The sequence below is a fragment of the Budorcas taxicolor genome, chromosome 7 (assembly GCF_023091745.1).
Source record: "Budorcas taxicolor isolate Tak-1 chromosome 7, Takin1.1, whole genome shotgun sequence".
Taxonomy (NCBI): Eukaryota; Metazoa; Chordata; class Mammalia; order Artiodactyla; family Bovidae; genus Budorcas; species Budorcas taxicolor.
The window spans coordinates 22707922-22727372 of NC_068916.1; the positions used below are offsets into that span (position 1 = coordinate 22707922).

General features: G+C 38.0%; 1 protein-coding gene across 1 annotated transcript in view; it reads left to right on the top strand.

The window, feature by feature from the left end:
• MEIKIN (meiotic kinetochore factor) overlaps window positions 1-19451 on the top strand; it is a 140354-nt gene that overhangs the window by 112700 nt on the left and 8203 nt on the right. The window contains exons 12-13 of the mRNA XM_052643481.1: window positions 15153-15273; window positions 15490-15672. Coding sequence (XP_052499441.1) covers window positions 15153-15273; window positions 15490-15672 — 304 coding nt within the window. The remainder of the gene's footprint in view (window positions 1-15152; window positions 15274-15489; window positions 15673-19451) is intronic.

Here is a 19451-nt window from a genome sequence, read left to right on the forward strand (position 1 = left end):
GAAATGCCAGCCTAAAACTAAATAAAAAATTTTTTAAATAACTTTTTCTCTGTGAGGGTTAAAGGATCTTTTCCTTATCCTTGGTGTCTTGAAATTTCATTATCATGTATTAACACTTTGGTATATGTTTTTGTTCATGCATGTGGTAGAACACAGTGGATTTCTTTTAACCTGGAAACAAATACTTTGGTTTGGGGAATTTTTTCATATTATTTCTTCAATAATCTCCTCTCTGCATTTTCCCCTTTTTCTGGAACATCTATTATTTGCATAGTGGACTTCCTATACCAGCCCTCTCAATTTCTTATCTTTAAAATAATATCTTTATCCTTTTGTTCTGCTCTCTGGGAGATGTCCTCAGTTTTATCTTCCACATCTTTTATTGACAATTTTGTATTAATGTTGTGGCTCAGAATCCACCTGCCAATGCAAGGGACACAGGTTCAGTTCCTGGTATGGGAAGATCCCACGTGCCAGGGAGTAACTAAGCCCTTGAGCCACAACTACTGAGCCCACTCTCTAGAGCTTGAGAGTTGGAACTACTGAATCCTGCGTGCCCTAAAGCCTGTGCTCCACAACAAGAGAAGTCACCACAATGAGAAGCCTGTGCACCAACCACAACTGGAGAGAGTATGTGTAGTTTAAAGAAAAATTAGATGGATACCCTTGTGCTTACCCGCTATGCAGACAATGAAATAGAACATTACAAATACTGTCTCCCCGAAACCCAAGGAATCTCACTATGATTCCATGAACCCTGTCCTATAAGTAATGACTGTCCTGAGATTTGTGCCATTCATTCCTCTAATTTCTTTTTATTTTTACAACTGACATCTTTACTAAATATTTCATTCCATGAGCATCATATATTTCCTAATTTAAGTGCTACTCAATATTTTTCAATAAAGTTTTATTATTTTAACCAGAATAACCTTGTATTTTTGTTGTTGTTAAATATATTCCTAGGTATATTATTTGATTCTTTGGCAAATTGTGTCTTTTTATCATTATATTTTAAAAATTTGTTTATGGAGTATAGAAATACAAATGATTTGTATATATTTGTGTATATGCAGAACCCTGATGAATCTTGTTAATGCTAATATATGTTGAATTCTTTTTGATTTTCTATGTAGACAATCATATCATTTTTGAATAATAACAGTTTTGTTTCTTCCACGAGAACTGTCCCTTATTGTCTTGGATAAGACCTCTAGTACAACATATTTCTTATTTAAGATCTGAAAGGAAATTGTTTAAAAAGTTTCATTGTTAAGCTTAAAGCTTGTACAAACTTATTTTATAGACAACTTGTATTAAGCAGGATAACCTGTAGTAAGAAATAACTAAAATTTTTAGCAGCTAAAACAACAAAGTTTCATTTCTTGCTCATGCTATACATACCTCCATTGAGTTGACGTAGGGCCCTGCTCATAGAGCAGCCCCATCTTGAATATTTCTAGAAATTATGCCAGTGAAAAAGAAAGCTCTGAAATGCCTTACACTGGCAATTAAATGTTCTGGCTTGGAAGTGACATTCATTACCTCTGCTCAAAACTCAGTGGGCAGAAATACTCATATGACCTTACTGAATCAGAAGGGGGCTGGAGGTACATCTTCTCCAGAAAAACAAAAACTCTTTGAGAAACGATACCTCAGGACCATCACCATCCTTTACTAGGTTGAGAACTTACCTCTATTTCAAGTTTTCTATGACTTCTGATAGCCTAATGTCATTTCCTTGTAAACTATATGTATGCAGGAGAGGGTTAAAAATATCAGGCCTGCACATTCCCAAGTTCCTCAGGCTTATCCTGGGATGAGACTCCTGGGAGATGACCTCTAAGGCCTTGGAATACCAGTGGATACTAGGATAACAATGTTTTTGTATGTCCTGAGCCAGGCCAGATAGTTTATGCTAACAAGTGATTTATGGTAAACACCTGCTTTTGTTGCCTGAGGTTTTGGGCCACCTTGAATCAGTTTGACCTCTGGGGGACTGGGGTCTGAGTAGCTGAGGTCAGTCCTGCAGGCACTGCGTACTTATGTGACTGACTCTAAATAGAAACCCTGATACCATAAGGCTCACTGAGCTTCCCTGGTTGGCAGTACTTTGCACTCGGGAGAAATAAATGTTCTCCATTTGACTTCAGCAATGAGTGGACAACTGGAAGCTTATCCTCCTGAATTCAAATCTGTATGCCTTTTCTTCTGGACTCCACCTTATGTGCCTTTTCCTTTTGCTGATTTTATCTTGTTTTAATTTTTTAAAAGTAACTGTTTAAATTGAAGTAGAGTTGACTTAAAATATACTGTTTTCAGTTATATAGCTAGTGACTCAGTATTTTTGTAGGTCGGGAAGATCCCCTGGAGAAGGAAATGATAACCCACTCCAGTATTCTTGCCTGGAGAATCCCGTGGATGGAGAAGCCTGGTAGGCTACAGTCCACGGGGTCGCAAAGAGTCGGACACGACTGAGTGACTTCACTCACTCACTCACTCACTCATTCTACTATAAGTAAGGTGAATGTGCTGACCACTGCACCTCAGAAACAATATTCCACTATAAGTTATTATAAGACATTGGCTCTCATTCCTGTGCTATATAATGTATTCTTGTTGCCAATCTACTTACGACATAGTAGTTTTCATCTGTTAATCCAATCCCCCTAGTTTGTCCTTCTCTACCATCTTCACTTTGATAACCACAAGTTTGCTTTCTGTATCTGTGAACCTGTTTCTGTTTTACATTTATATATCAGTTTGTATTATTATTTTTTAGATTCCATATATCAGTGATATCATAGAGTATTTGTCTTTGTCTGACAACTTCATGAAGCATAATATTCTCTAGGTCCATCCACGTTGCTGCAAATGACAGAATTTCATTCTTTTTTTATGGCTATTGGTCCTTTGTGTATATGTATTGCATCTTCTTTTTCCATTTGTCTGTTGATGGGCCCTTGAGTTGTTCACATGTCTTGGATATTGCAAACAGTGCTGCTGTGAACACATGGGTGCATGTATCTTTTCATTTTTTCTGCAGGTATTCCCAGGAATGGAATTACTGGATCAAATGGTAGTTCAATTTTTAGTTTTTTGAGAAGTCTCCATACTGGTTTCCATAGTGGCTGCACCAATTTACATTCCCACCAACAGTGTACAAGAGTTCCTTTTTCTCTACATCCTCTCCAATATTTGCTTTTTGTAGTCTTTTTGATGATAGCCATTCTGACAAATGTGAGGTAATGTCTCATTGTTGTTTTAATCTGCATTTCTCTGATAAGTAGCCAAGATGAGCATCTTTTCATGTGCTTGTTAGCCATCTGTTTATCTTCTTTGGAAAAATGTCTAGTTAGGTCTTCTAAGCCTTTTTTTTAAATTGAGTTGTTTGTTTTTATTGATACTAAGTTATATGAGCTGTTTATATATTTTGGATATTAACTCCTTGTTGGCCATATCATTTGAGAAAACTTTCTCCTATTCTATAGGTTGTCTTTTCATTTTGTTTATGGTTTCCTTTATTATGCAAAAGCTTTTTAATTAGGTCTTGTTAATTTCTTTTTGCTTCTACTTCTTCTGCCTTAGGAGACAGATTAAAAAAAAATATGATCCAGAGAGATGATATGGGGTGGGAGGTGCAAAAGCTTTTTAATTAGGTCTTGTTAATTTCTTTTTGCTTCTACTTCTTCTGCCTTAGGAGACAGATTAAAAAAATATATGATCCAGAGAGATGATATGGGGTGGGAGGTGGGAGGGGGATTCAGGATTGGGAGCTTGTATACACCCGTGGTGGATTCATGTCAATGTATGGCAATACCAATACAGTATTGTAAAGTAAAATAAAGTAAAAATAAAATTTAAAAAAAAATAAATGAAAAAAAATATTGCTACTATTTATGTGAAAAAGTGTTCTACATTTGTTTTCTTCTAGGAGTTTTACAGTTTCTGGTCTTAGATTTAGATCTTTAATCCACTTTTAGTTTATCTTGTAAATGATGTTAGAAAATGTTCTAATCTCATTCTTTTACATGTAGTTTTCCATTTTCCCTCAGAAGCACTAGTTGAAGAGATTGTCTTTTCTCCACTGTGTATTCTTGTGTCCTTTGTCATAGATTAATTGATCATTGGTGTGTAGGTTTGTTTCTGGGCTTTTTATTCTGTTCCATTGATCTATGTGTGTATTTTTGTGCCAGTACTCTGCCATTTGATTGCTATAGCTGCGTAGTATAGTCTGAAGTCTGGAAGGGTTATACCTCCATGTTTATTCTTTTATCTCAAGATTATTTTGGCAACTTGAGATCTTTTGTGGTTCCATATGATTTTTACAATCACTTGTTCTAGCTATGTGAAAAATATTGTTAATTTTGATAGGAATTGAATTAAATCTATAGATTGCTTTGGGTAATATGGCCATTTAAAAAATATTAATTCTTTCAAACCAAGAGCATGGGAAATCTTCCCATTTCTTTGTATAATCCTCAGTTTCTTTCAACAGTGTTTTATAGTTTTTAGAGTATAGATCTTTTGCCTCCTTGGTTAATTTCATTCCTATGTGTTTTATTCTCTTTGATGCAGTTTTAAACAGGATTTTTTTCTTTCCATTATTTCATTATTTTTGTATATAAATAAAAATATGTTCTATAAAAAACAGGTTTCTGTGTTTTAATCTCACATAATGCAACTTTCAAAGAAGGCAATGGCAACCCACTGCAGTACTCTTGCCTGGAAAATCCCGTGGACAGAGGAGCCTGGTAGGCTGCAATCCATGGGGTCACTAAGAGTCGGACATGACTGAGCGAATGGAATTGGTGTGAGTGGGCATCTTTGTCTTGTTTCTCACTTTAGAGGAAAGACTTTCAGCTTTTTACCATTGAATATGATATTGAGTGGGCTTGTTATAAGTGACTTTAAGTAAGTTGAGAGTTTTTGATGAGAGTTTTTATCATGAATGGATGTTGATTTTTGCCAAATGTTTTTTCTGCATCTGTTTAGATGATGACATGATTTTTATCCTTATTTTGGTTACTGTGCTGTATCACACTGATTAATTCATGAATGATAAACTGTTTTCGTGACCCTAGACTAAAATCCAAATCCTAGACTAAATTGATGATGGTATATGATTCTTTTTATATATTGTTGGATTTGGTTTGCTAAAATTTTGTTGAGGATTTTTGCTTCTGTATTTATCAAGGATACTAGTCTGTAATTTTCTTTTTTTTGAAGTGTTTGACTAGTTTTGGTGTCAGGGCAATGGGGGCCTTATAATAGAATGAACTTGGGAGTATTCATTCCTCTTCAATTGTTTTGAATAGTTTGAGAAGGATAACTATTAGTTCTTTGTATGTTTGGTAAAGTTCCCTTGTGCAGCTGTCTTGTCCTAGATTTTTGTTTGATGGAAGTTTTTTAAATAAAAGGTATGTCATTTCTAATGATTTGTTTTTTTTAAAGTTATTTGTTTCGTTTTGGTTCAGCCTTGGCAAGTTGTTTGCTTCTGTAAATTTGTTAATTTCTTCCAGGTTGTTCAATTTGTGGGCATACGAACTGTTCATTCAGTTCAGTTCAGTTCAGTTGCTCAGTTGTGTCCGACTCTTTGCAACCCTGTGGGTACTGCTGGAGTCCAGCTCTAGCAGCCAGGGAATCAGCCTGAAGGGATGAGCGGTGTCAGCAAGTGACGATGCAGCCTCTCATTCAGCTTTCTTGGACTGCATGTTTATTTCAAGCTTTAGGTTCTCTTTTATACTTTGACAAAAGCATTAGGTCAGAGGTTTGACATTTTCAATTTCCCCTCACCCACATTTATTGTCTCCATAAATCATTGTTGCCCTTCAAGCAGAGTTTCTGCTTCAGTGGTTCTCTCAGAATTGTGTTTACTTTAACTTGTGATTACATTGTAACTCATGCATATATCTGGGCTGCATACCACAAACCTCAGTTTATTTCTTATCTTTCTAAATCCTGTTTGCCCCTAGTATCCTGATCTCACTATCTCCTAAGAAGGCGTCTAGCTATTAATATCTCTAAAATTCCTAATCTCTATAAGCTATAGTAAAATATGCTAACATTACAACATTCCTTAAATCTTTAGCTTCTAACTATTTTTAATTATTCCTAAGCCCTAAATTCAGCAAACTCCTTTGCTATATACATTTCCTTCACAAATAAGTTTCAGATAACAATCCTTCCCATGACCTCAAGCTGCAGCCTACGTGCTCATCCTGGAACACTTTTGTAAAGATCCTTGAACAAATGTCAATGATTAACTTTATGAATTATTCTCTGAGCACAACTGCAGAAGGCTCTGTGCCTTCTCATGCTTCTCTCAAGAGCAATAAGCACCTTAATATTCTTTTCAGTCAACTTAGCCAAGGAAAGGAAAAAACAAGTCAGAATCACAAGACCTAGCTCCTTCATCCTGGGTTCGTGCCTGCGGGACAAAGAGAGGAAGTTGGGGCCATGCCTCCATTTTGTCAGTAATGCCTAATGCGGCTCCCAACAGGGTACAGCATGCCAGGCCTCCCTGTCTATCATCAACTCCTGGAGCTTCCTCAAACTCATGTCCATTGAGTCAGTGATGCCATCAAACCATCTCATCCTCTGTTGTCCCCTTCTCCTCCCACCTTCAATCTTTCCCAGCATCACGGTTTTTTCAAATGAGTCAGTTCTTTGCATCAGGTGGCCAAAGTATTGGAGTTTCAGCTTCAGCATCAGTCCTTCCAATGAATGTTCAGGACTGATTTCTTTTAGAATGGACTGGTTTGATCTCCTTGCAATCCAAGGGACTCTCAAGAGTCCTCTCCAACACCTCAGTTTAAAAGCATCAATTCTTTGGCACCCAGCTTTCTTATAGTCTAACTCTCACATCCATACATGACTACTGGAAAAACCATAGCTTTGATTAGATGGACCTTTACTGGCAGAGTAAGGTCTCTGCTTTTTAATATGCGGTCTAGGTTGGTCATAACTTTTCTTCCAAGGAGCAAGCGTCTTTTAATTTCAAGGGTGCAATCACCATCTGCAGTGATTTTGGAGCCCCCCAAAATACAGTCTGTTTCTATTTCCATTGCTTCTCCTGTTCATAGTATTATGTTTTTTTTTTCTTTTTATGTCTCTGTGGTATCAGTTATTATTTCTACTCTTTCATTATTTATTTTGAGGCAGAGGCCTCTTTTCTTCTTGATGAACTCAGCTAAAAAGTTTATCAATTTTATCTTTTTTTAAAAACACCTCTTGGTTTTACTGATCTTTTTTATCTCTGTTTTTACTTATTTCATCTCGTCTTTATTATTTACTTCCTTCAGCTGTGTTTGGGCTTTGCCTTTTCTTCTTTTTTAAATCTTTTTTTTCTTTTACATTTCAAAATCTTTAAATAAAGAGTGAAATTTTTTAACATTTATTTATTTATTTATGTCTGCATTGCCATACATGGGTTTATTCTACTTGCAGTGAGTGGGGGCTGGTCTCTAGTTGTGGTTTTGTAGACTTCTCATTGCAAGGGCTTCTCTTGTTGTGGAGCACCAGCTCTAGGATAAGTGGGATTCAGTAACTGTGGCTCATGGGCTCTAGGTGGGCTCAGTAGTTGTGGCACACATGCTTAGCTGTCCTGCAGTATGTGGAATCTTCCCTGACCAGGGATTAAACTGTATCCCCTGCATTGGCAGGAGGATTCTTTACTATTGGATCACCAAGGAAGTCCTTTAATTCTTTTAAGTGAAAGATTACATTGTTTATTTGAGATTTTTCTTATTTCTTGAGGAAGGCCTTTATTGCTATAAATTTCCCTCATATAGATGTTTTTCATTGCATCTAATTGGTTTTGGGAAATTGTTTCCATTTAATTTGTCTTGAGATATTTTTTTGGTCTTCTCTTTGATTTCATAATTGACTCACTGGTTTAGTAACATGTTGTTTAGTCTCCACGCATTTGTTCTTTCTCCATTTTTCTTTCTACAGTTGATTTCTATTTATATACCATTGTGATTGGGAAAAAAATGCATGATATAATTTCTGTCCCTTTAAATTTTTTGAGGCTTCTTTTGTGGCCTCTTTGTGATTTATCCTGGAGCACTTGCTATATGCACTTAAACAGAATGTGTATTCTGCTGTTTGGGGATTTAATATCGTATAAATGTCTATTAAGTACACCTGGTCCATTAGGCCATTTAAGACCACTGTTTCTTTATTGATTTTCTGTAAGGATGATCTGTCCATTGATGTCAATGGGATGTTAAAAGTCCTCTTCTATTAATATTACTGTATTATTGCCAGTTTTCCCCTTTATGCCTGTTAGTTATGTCTGCTTATATATTTAGGTGCTCCTGTATGGGTTTGTATATGTTAATGATATAATATCATTTTCTTGTATTGTTTCCTTTATCATTATACATGATAATTAATCCTTTTTTTAGTATAGCATTTGTTTTAAAATCTTTCATCTGATATGAGTATTACTACCCCTACATTCTTGCTGTTTGCATGAAATATTTTTTCTATCCCCTCACTTTCAGTCTGTGTGTGTCTTTAACACTGAAGTGAGCCTCAGGTAGGCAGCATTTTGAAGAGACTTTATTATTCCAATCATCCACCCTGTGTCTTTTGGTTGGCACATTTATTTCACTGACATATGAAGTAATTATTATAGGTATGTACTTATTACCATTTTATTACTTTTTTCCAGTTGTTTCTGTAGTTGCTTTCTGTTCATTTTTTTCTTCTTTTTGTTTCTACCATTATATTTTGATGATTTTCTTTAGTGGTGTTCTTAGTACATTTCTTTTTGGTTTCTCTGTCCATTGTAGGTTTCTGATCTGTGGTTATCCCTGGAGAAGGAAATGGAACCCACTCCAGTATTCTTGCCTGGACAATCCCATGGACAGAAGAACCTGGAAGGCTACAGTCCATGGGGTTGCAGAGAGTCACACATGCCTGAGCAACTAGCACTTTACTGCAGAAATAATATTGACCTATAATTATATCGATTTGTTTTAAATTTGTATTCATTTAAGTTCAAACACATTCTGAAAGATCTAATTTTTTTTTTACTCTTCTCCCCAACACTGTGTTTTTGATGTCATATTTTGCATCTTCATGTTTATCTTTTTGCTGGTAATTGTAGTTGTAGTTGCTTTTACCATTATATTTTGTCTTTTAATCTGCACACTGGCTTAATTAAATAATCTTCACTGCTTACTATGTATCTGTCTTTCCTACTGGAATTTTCTCTTTCCTCTAGATTCTTACTTCTTTTTCATTTAGAGACCTTTCAACATTTCTTTTAGGGTAGGTTTAATATTGGTAAATTCTTACTGCTTTTCCTTGTCTGAGAAGATCTTTTTCTCTCTTTCTATTGTAAATGATAATCTTGCTGAGTAGAGTATCCTTGGTTGCAGGTTTTTTTCCTTTTAAGACTTTGAAAATATAATGCTGCTCTCCTCTGACCTGCAAAGTTTCTGCAAAGAAATCAGGGGATAGCTGAATGGAAATTCACTTGTGTATGACTCTTTTGTTTTTCTCTTGCTACATTTGAAATTCTCTCTTTAACTTTTGCCATTTTAGGTATGACATGTCCTGGCAAGGGTCTGTTTGAGTTCATCTGGGTGAACTGCCCATCTGGGCAAACCCAGTGACTCTGCTGTCATCAGAAGTCTAGACTGCTTCTGGGATACTGCTTGAGTAAGCGCCAGCAGCCGCCGCCACTGTCCCACCTGGGCTCTACCCTAGAACTGGGTCACCTTTGCATCCCAAGGTGGAGTCTTTTCCCCTGTGCTGGCTGTCACAGATCCAGTACCACTCTGTGACATGGAGTGAGCTGGACCAGTGTGCTCACTTGACTCAACTGGAGAGTACTGTGAGGCAGTTGTTGGAAACCCAGTACTTGCTGGGGCAGACCTTTGTCTTCCCTGCCTGGCATCAAGCCAGTTCCCGCACACTCCTCATGAGTGAAGTCCAGGTTTCTCCAACCTTCCTATCTCTTCCAGTGGTTCTCCAACCAGCCAAAGGGACCAAATGACTAGGTTCTCCCAAGAAGACTCTGGTACTGTTCCATATCAGAAGGATGGAAAATGAATACTGGGCAGGAAAATTGTAGATGTCCACCTCAGAGTATAAATTTTACATTAGAATAGGCTTCTGTATAAACTTTATTTAAAATATGAGGTGCCCTTCATACATATGTATCTCTGCTTCTGAATTCTAAGCGATAAGATATGTTTGAAAGAAATGGCATTTCTTTAATCTAGAGATGGTCTGCTTGATGGGATATTGTCAAAATTAACTGACAGTTACTATTAGATTACCAGTGGCATTTTCCACAGCACTTTTGGTACTTGCTTTTTTGTTGTTATAATGAAATTATAGGAAGATGTGAAGTGTATTTTGTCACTATTTCTGCTTAAAACTGTTGTGAGCTGAATCTTAAAGAATGACTCTGACACTGACCTTGACCCTGATCATTTAACCCACTATTTTGTTGTTCTTATTTGATGAGAATCTTGTAGATCTAATTGATGATCTCATCCTCCTAAGATCTGTATCTGTTTCTACTACAACAGGCGTGGCCCAGGTTGTGTATCAATTTAGGACCTCTCTGCCCCCCTTTAGTGATTCTGGTTTTGTGTCAGAATCTCATGTTCAGCATTCCCTTCTTTCTGTTAGCCCCTTACTGAGCCAGTCACTATGTCCAGGGGCATAGAATACATCAATTGTTTAGACTGGGTCTTGTGACCATGTTGATGCTTCAAAGTATTATCAGTGGTGCCGGGAAAACTGGAAAACTACATGTAAAAGAATTAAATTTGAATATTCTCTAACACCATGCACAAAAAAAACTAAAAATGATTTAAAGACCAAAATGTAAGATCAGATACTATAAAATTCCTAGAGTAAAACACAGGCAGAATACTCTTGACATAAGTTGTATTTATGTCTTTTTGGATCCTCTCCTAGAGTAATGGAGATAAGAACAACAACAACAACAACAACAACAACAACAAATGGGATCTAATTAAACTTAAAAGCTTTTTGCACAGCTAAGGAAACTATAAACAAAACGAAGAGATAACCCCAAAAATGAGAGAAGGTATTTGCAAATAATGCAAGTGACAAGGGATTAATCTCCAAAATATAAAAACAGCTCACACAGCTCAATAATCAAAAACCAAAACAACCCAATCAAAAAATGGGCAGAAAACCTAAACAGACTTTTCTCAAAAGAAGATATATGGGTGACTAAAAAGCACATGAAAAGATGTTCCATATCACTAATTAGAGAAATGCAAATCAAAACTACAATGAAACCCTCCTACATTGTTGCTGCTGCTGCTGCTAAGTCGCTTTGGTCGTGTCCGACTCTGTGCAACCCCATAGACGGCAGCCCACCAGGCTCCCCTGTCCCTGAGATTCTCCAGGCAAGAACACTGAAGTAGGCTGCCATTTCCTTCTCCGATGCATGAAAGTGAAGAGTGAAAGTGAAGTCGCTCAGTTGTGTCCAACTCTTAGCGACCCCATGGACTGCAACCTACCAGGCTCCTCCATCCATGGGATTTTCCAGGTAAGAGTACTGGAGTGGGGTGCCATTGCCTTCTCCCCCCACATTGTTGATGAAAATCTAAATTGATATAGCCACTATGGGGAACAGTATGGAGTTTCCTTTAAAAACTAAAAATAGAGCTCCCATATGATCCTACAGAAAGTGAAGAATAAAGAAGAATAAAGATAAAGAAGAACCTCTTGATGAAAGTGAAAGAGGAGAGTGAAAAAGTTGGCTTAAAGCTCAATATTCAGAAAACTAAGATCATGTCATCTGGTACCATCACTTCGTGGCAAATAGATTGGGAAACAATGGAAACAGTAACAGACTTTATTTTGGGGGGCTCCCAAATCACTGCAGATGGTGACTGCAGCCTTGAAATTAAAAGACACTTGCTCCTTGGAAGAGAAGTTATGACCAACCTAGATGGCATATTAAAAAGCAGACACATTACTTTGCCAACAAAGGTCCATCTAGTCAAAGCGATGGTTTTTCCAGGAGTCATGTACAGATGTGAGAGTTGAACTATAAAGAAAGCTGAGCACTAAAGAATTTATGCTTTTGAACTGTGGTGTTGGAGAAGACTCTTGAGAATCCCTTGGACTGCAAGATGAAACCAGTCCATCCTAAAAGAAATCACTCCTGAATATTCATTGGAAGGACTGACGCTGAAGCTGAAACTCTAATACTTAGGCCACCTGATGTGAAGAACTGACTCATTTGAAAAGAGCCTGATGCGGGGAAGGATTGAAGGCAGGAGGAGAAGGGGATGAAAGAGGATGAGATGGTTGGATAGCATCACCGACTCAATGGACATGAGTTTGAGTAAGCTCAGGGAGTTGGTGATGGACAGGGAAACCTAGCATGCTGAAGTCCCTGGGGTTCCAAAGAGTCAGACATGACTGAGCGAGTGAACTGAACGAATGATCCTACAATTCCACCCCTGGACATATGCCTAGAGCAAGCTATAATTTGAAAAGATACATGCATCCCAGTGTTCATTGCAGCACTATTTACAGTAGCTAGACATTAAGCAACTTTAATGTCCAACTTATGGTTGCCCAGGGGAAGATGAATGAATAAAGAAGATGTGGTATATTTATACAATGGAATATAACTTGGCCATTAAAAAGAACGAAATAGGCAGAAGACCTAAATAGACATTTCTCCAAAGAAGACACACAGATGGCCGACAGGCACATGAAAAGATGTTCAACATCACTAATTATTAGAGAAATGCAAATGCAAAGACTACAGTGAGGTATCACCTCACACCAGCCAGAATTGATATCAAAAAGTCCACAAACAATAAATCTTGGAGAGGGTGTGGAGAGAGGGAACCCTCCCTCACTGTTGTGAATGCATGTTCAGTTGCTTCCGTTGTATCCCACTTTATGTGACCCTATGGACTGTAGCCCTCCAGGCTTCTCTATCCATAGGATTCTCCAGGCAAGTAACTGGAGTGGGTTGTCATGCCCTCCTCCAGGGATCTAACCCATGTCTCGTGTGTCTCTTGCATTGGTAGACAGGTTCTTTACCACTAGTACCAGCTGGGAAGCCACCCCTCAATGTTCTTGGGAATGTAAATTGGTGCAGCCACTGTGGAGAACAGTATGGTGATTCCTTAAAAACTAAAAATAGAGCTACCATATGACCCTGAAGTTCTACTCCTGGGCGTATATCTGGAGAAAAACATGATCTGAAAGGATACATGCACCCCAGTGTTCATTGTAGCACTGTTTACAATAGCCAATACATTGAATCAACCTAAATAGCCATCAACAGAGGAATGGATAAAGATGTGATACATATATACGATGGAATATTACTCAGCCATTAAAAAGAATGAAATAATGCCATTTGCAGCTGCATGGATGGACCTAGAGATTGTCACACTGAGTGAAGTAAGTCAGACAAAGAAGGAGAAATCTCATATGATATCCCTTACGCTGCTGCTGCTGTCACGTCAGTCATGTCCGACGACTCTGTGTGACCCTGTAGATGGCACTCCACCAGGATCCTCCGTCCCTGGGATTCTCCAGGCAAGAACACTGGAGTGGGTTGCCATTTCCTTCTCCAATGCATGAAAGTGAAAAGTGAAAGTGAAGTCGCTCAGTTGTGTCTGACTCTTCGCGACCCCATGGACTGTAGCCTACCAGGCTCCTCCATCCATGGGATTTCCCAGGCAAGAGTACTGGAGTGAGTTGCCATTGTCCTCTCTGGACATCCCTTATATGTGGAATCTAAAAATAAATGATACACATAAACTTATTTAAAAAACAGACTCACAGACTCAGAGAAGGAATTTATGGTTGCCAGGGGAAGGATGGGGGGAGGGATAGTTAGGGAGTTTGGGATGAACATGTACACACTGCTACATTTAAAATGGATAACCAATAAGGACCTACTGTATAGCACATGGAACTCTGCTCAATGTTATGTGGCAGCCTGGATGGGAGGGGAGTTTGGGGGAGAATGGATACATATATGTGTAAGGCTGAGTCCCATTACTGTTCACCTGAAACTATCACAATATTGTTAATCGGCTATATGTCAATAGAAAATAAAACACATTTTAAAAAGAATGAAATAATGCCATTTGCAGTAACATTAATGGACCTAGAGATTATCATACAAAGTGAAGTAAGCCAGACAGAGAAAGACAAACATCATATGATATCACTTACATGTGGAATCTAAAAAAGTGATACAGATGAACTTATTTACAAAACAGAAAGAGACTCACAGATGTAGAAAAGACAAATTTATGGTTACCAGTGGTTAAAGGGGGTGAGAGGAGGGACAAATTAGGAAGTTGGGGTAAACATATATATAGTACTACATATATAAAATAGACAACCAATAAGGACCCACTGTAAAGCACAAGGAAGTATATTCAATATTTTGTAATAACCTATAAGGGAAAAGAATCTGAAAAGGAATATATATACATATATATATATAGTATAGAATCCTTTTCAGATTCTTTTCTGTACTATGTACTTTTCTATGCTGAATCACTGTACTGTATACCTAAAACTAACATGTTATTGTAAATAACTATACTTCAACTTTTTAAAAAGTTATAAAAGTAACCACTAGAAAGACTAAACATTAGTGCTTTGGGGGAAGAGATGTAAAGTGGTATATAAGGCTTATGTAATTTAATCCATCAATTATAGAATAAATAAATATCTTCATAAAATTTCCAAAAAATTAACTGAGTTAGGAAATCAAGGAATCTATTGTTTGACTCATACTTAAATTCATGTTTTAATTCAGTAAATCCTATAAACTTTCTCTTCAACTTTGGAGTGCTTGAATCTCAACTCTACCATTACTTTTCTCTATGTTTTTTAAATAAGTTATCCAGCCTCTCTGAACTTAAGTTTCCTTGTTTTACAAATGGGAATAATATAATCTCCTTTGCTGGTTCTTATGAATATTAAATAAGCAAATGTTTTAAAACCAATTATATAGTGTCTGGAGTGAAGTAAGCACTTCCTAAATGCTTTATATTGTGGATGTCTATGAAATATATCAATATTGAGACTATTTGTCTTTGAAAGAAAACAATCTATAGGTTTATTACCTGAAAAAATTATGTAATATGTTTTTTCAGGTTCCTTCAAATGCATCAGAAATATGTTATATTATTAAAGCATCACCAGGAACTAGACAAGTGGAAAGTAAAGGAATTATTGTAAAGAAGAAATATTCTCTTCCTAAAGATATACCTCAAGGTACTATAATATGAATGTAGAACCTACTTTTTGAAAGATACAAAAGATTTTTTCATTGTAAATTCCTTATGTACCTGGGAATTAGTTATAAATTGTGTTCTGAGAGTTCTTCCATGAAGTGGAAATGGTAAAATTATTAAAAAGCTTGGTCAGTTTTCAGAACCTGAGTAAAATAGGTTTTTGAAAGTCTATTACTGTCATCTCTTAAAAAATTAGGTTATGCCATTGATTTAAAGTGTATTTATCTAGTATCCTTCCTCTTATACTGGTACCAAGTAATGGAGAGGAATTCAATCTCTCAAGGCTTCTACGCTCCAAATTTAGATTTTTCTGTACTTCTCTCACTGCATATCAGACAGAATCTCTCATTACTCAATGAAGCTTGGGAACCTTTGAAAGGTAAGCAAGCAGTAAAACTTAATAGGTTATGTATAACTTGATCCTTGCCCCCGTTTCCTCCACAGAACATGCCCAGAGCACTCCTGAAGTCCACAGAGATCTTTTTCATTAAGTTCCTTGACTACTTACTTTAGTGATGCTCATTTGACACTTAACAATATACTACTGGGCTTCCATGGTGACTCAGATGGTGAAGAATCTGCCTGCAGTGCCGGAGACCTGGGTTCAATTCCTGGGTTGGGAAGATCCCCCGGTGAAGGGAATGGCTACCCATGCCAGTATTCTTCCCTGGAGAATTCCATAGATTGAGGAGCCTGGCAGTCTACCTGACATAATTCATAATGCTGACGTTTTATATTCTTTGGGTTATGAAGTTTCAAATGACAGATATCACATAATAGACTTCTTTCTATCTCAATCTCTGATAACTTTGCAAAGTGGTAGGGAATAGTAGATGCTGTATCAATCAGGGTTCTACCAAAGAAACAGAACAAGTGGTATATATAGAGAGACACATATATGTATAGGTATATAAAGAGATTTATTTTACAGAATTGACTTATGCAGTTGGAAGGTCTGATTGCAACCTGTAGGGCAGGCTAAAAACTCTTGGGCAGGAGCCAATGATACAGTAAGTCTTTTTTCTTCAGAGAAACTTCAGTTTTGTTCTTAAGGCCTTTCAGTTGATTGTATGAGGCCTACCCACATTATCAAGGATAATCTCCTTTACTTAAAGTTATTATTACATATGTTAACCATAATACCTTTGTAGAAGCACCAAGATTAGTATTTAATTTAATTAGGTAATGTTACCTAGCCAAGTTGATGCATACAACTTACCATCACAGTCCACTCCATGTCAACTATGCATTCATACACATCTCCTTAAACCATATTTAATGTCTAAATAAAGACAATAACAAAGTAATACTTCTGCCTAACATACTAAAGCTACTCTAAATAAAACTGAAAATGTGATCACTCCTTCCCCAGAAGAGGATAAAGTCCTTGGGTGATGTTTGTTTTTCTCCTTGATATCCTGTAACTTAGGTACTATGACATAAAGTTAAGTGCTATTAATAAAACTTATGTTACATGATACAGGCATGAAAGAGGGAAGAAAACAAAGATATTTGCTTAACTAGTGGTGTGGTCATAACAGGTACTTATAACTACCTTCTTCCACTACTTATTTCATACTACCTCTACCATCCGCAACCACCTCAGCTGGTTGTGGTTCTTTTACTGGTCAGGTGACACAACCCTCATTTCTGAAGGGCCTGTGCCATCAGTAGTCCCACTTAGATTGGGTTATTATAGTCCTTAATGATGGGGCATGGTAGTACTAAGAGATGCTCTTAGTACCGCCAGGCTCCTCTGTCCATGGGATTCTCCAGGCAAGAATACTGGAGTGGGTTGCCATTTCCTTCTCCAGGGGAACTTCTAAACCCAGGAATTGAACCCAGGTCTCTCCCACATTGCAGGCAGATGCTTTACTGACTGAGCTACACCAGGAAGCCCAGAGATGCTCTAAATGATCTCCTATATTCCAGACATCCTCTTCCTTACCTCCATCATGGCACAGTAGTCCGATTTCCCCTTGGTAGTCAGGATCAATCACCCCAGCCATCACAAAGAAGTTTCTTCTTTGCCTGTTGACTCAGAGGTGTGAGAAGCCCAAAGTGGCTAGGTGGCTGTCTTAATTTCCAGTTCAATAGAATCATTGTTGTGACTCCTGGTAACAGCATTTCTCCCTTTTGAACTAAGACATCTAGACCTGTACAGCATAAAGTTATGGCCACAGGAGGCAAAAATTCTCCTAGTGGGTCACAAGGTTGAATGGTCTCACTTCCATTTCTACCACTTGATTCCTGGGCCTGTGAATCATGGTTATGGGGAAACAGTACCACCATATATTGGATGCTGAATCAGAGCATACACAGCCTTAGGCAGAACCTTGCCCCAGATCTGCAGGTTGATGCCATAATGAATCTTCTAAAGGCCTTTCCACCATTTTGTCAAGCCAGCTGCTTCAGAGTGGTGGGGAACATGATAAGACCAGTCAATTCCAAGAGCTTGGGCCTATTGCCAAACTATTTTTTCTGTGAAGTGAGTTCCGTGATCAGAAACCATGTTTTGGGATAACATGATGGTTTATAAGGCCTTCTGTAAATCCTTGGTTGGTGAGTTTTGGCAGAAGCATTATGTACAGGGAAGGCAAATCCATATCCAGAATAACTGTCTATTCCAGTAAGAATAAAATGTTTCCCCATTCATGATGGAAGTGGACCAATGTACTCAACCCACCACGTAGCTCGCTGACCATTCCAGGGAAAGTAAAAGTCGCTTAGTTGTGTCTGCTCTTTGTGACCCCATGGACTATACAGTCCATGGATTTCTCCAGGCCAGAATGCTGGAGTGGGTAGCCTTTCCTTTCTCTAGGGTATCTTCACTAGGTGTTGGTCTTTGCTGCTGACAGATTGGGTACTCAGCAGTGGCTGCAGCCAGGCTGACTTTGGTGAGTGGCAGTCTGTTTTGCTGAGACCATGCATAATCTCTATCCCTGTCACCATGGCCACTTTGTTCATTGCCTTATTGGGTGATAACAGGGGTGCCTGGGGACAGAATTTAACTGGTGTCCACATAACAGGTAATCTTATCCACTTGATTATGAAAATTGTCCTCTGCTTAGGTAACATTTGGTGAGTGTTTGTGTGGGATACTGATATTATCATGTTTTTTTGCCCATTCAGAGAATTCTAGCCTCATACCTCTTCTCATATTTTCTTGTCATCAATTTTCAAATCATGTATCTTCCAAGGACCTGACTACCTAGCCAAATTATTGGTCACAGCCAATGAAAGTGAAAGTGTTAGTTACTCAGTCGTGTCCAATTCTTTGCGACCCCGTGGAGTGTAGCCCCGCCAGGCTCCTCTGTTCATGGGACTCTCCAGGCAAGAATACTGGAATGGGTAGCCATTACCTTTTCCAGGGGATCTTCTCGACCTAGGGATAAAAACCCAGGTCTCCTGCATTGCAGGCAGCTTCTTTACCATCTGAGCCACCTCGTATATAATCACACATTTGGCCATTTCTTCCAATAAAGTGAATAACCAGATTTAGTCCTTGAAGTTCTGCCCACTTGAAGGATATTCCTTCACCAATTTCCTTCAGGGATGTCCCAGAAAGAAACGATAGGTGCTAAAGCTGTCCACTTTCAGGTGGTGTCTGCATATCATGGAGAACCATCTGTAGATGAATCCTGAGCTTTCTTTTCCTCAGTTACCTGTCCAGAACTCCCTATGATACCATTAAAGCAAGCAGGGAAAGAGAAGATAAAGTATCAGGAATAATGGACATGGCGTGTGGCTCACTTCCTCATGTAACTTACTTTTGCCTTCAGGGCCTGCTTGAGCCCAATCTCATAAACATGTTTCTATTTGCTAACAGTGTGCTGCTCTTCACACCCAACTTTATGGCTTGGTGCATCAGACAACACACAATTCATGGTGGGCAGCTCAGCTCTGATTGTAACTTGGTGGTCCATGGTTAAGTGTTTGATCTCTACTAAGAGTCAGTAGCAGAGCATAAGCTATTTCTCAAAAAGAGAGTGATTATCCACAGAGGATGGTAGCACTCTGTTGAAAAATCCTCAGGGCCTATACTGTGATTATTCATCTGCAAGCCCCAAACAGCTTCTCTTTTTGCCACTGCCACTTCAAGCACCATTCGATCTTCTGGGCCATTATGGCACAAGCAGTACAGTAGCCTGGACCTTT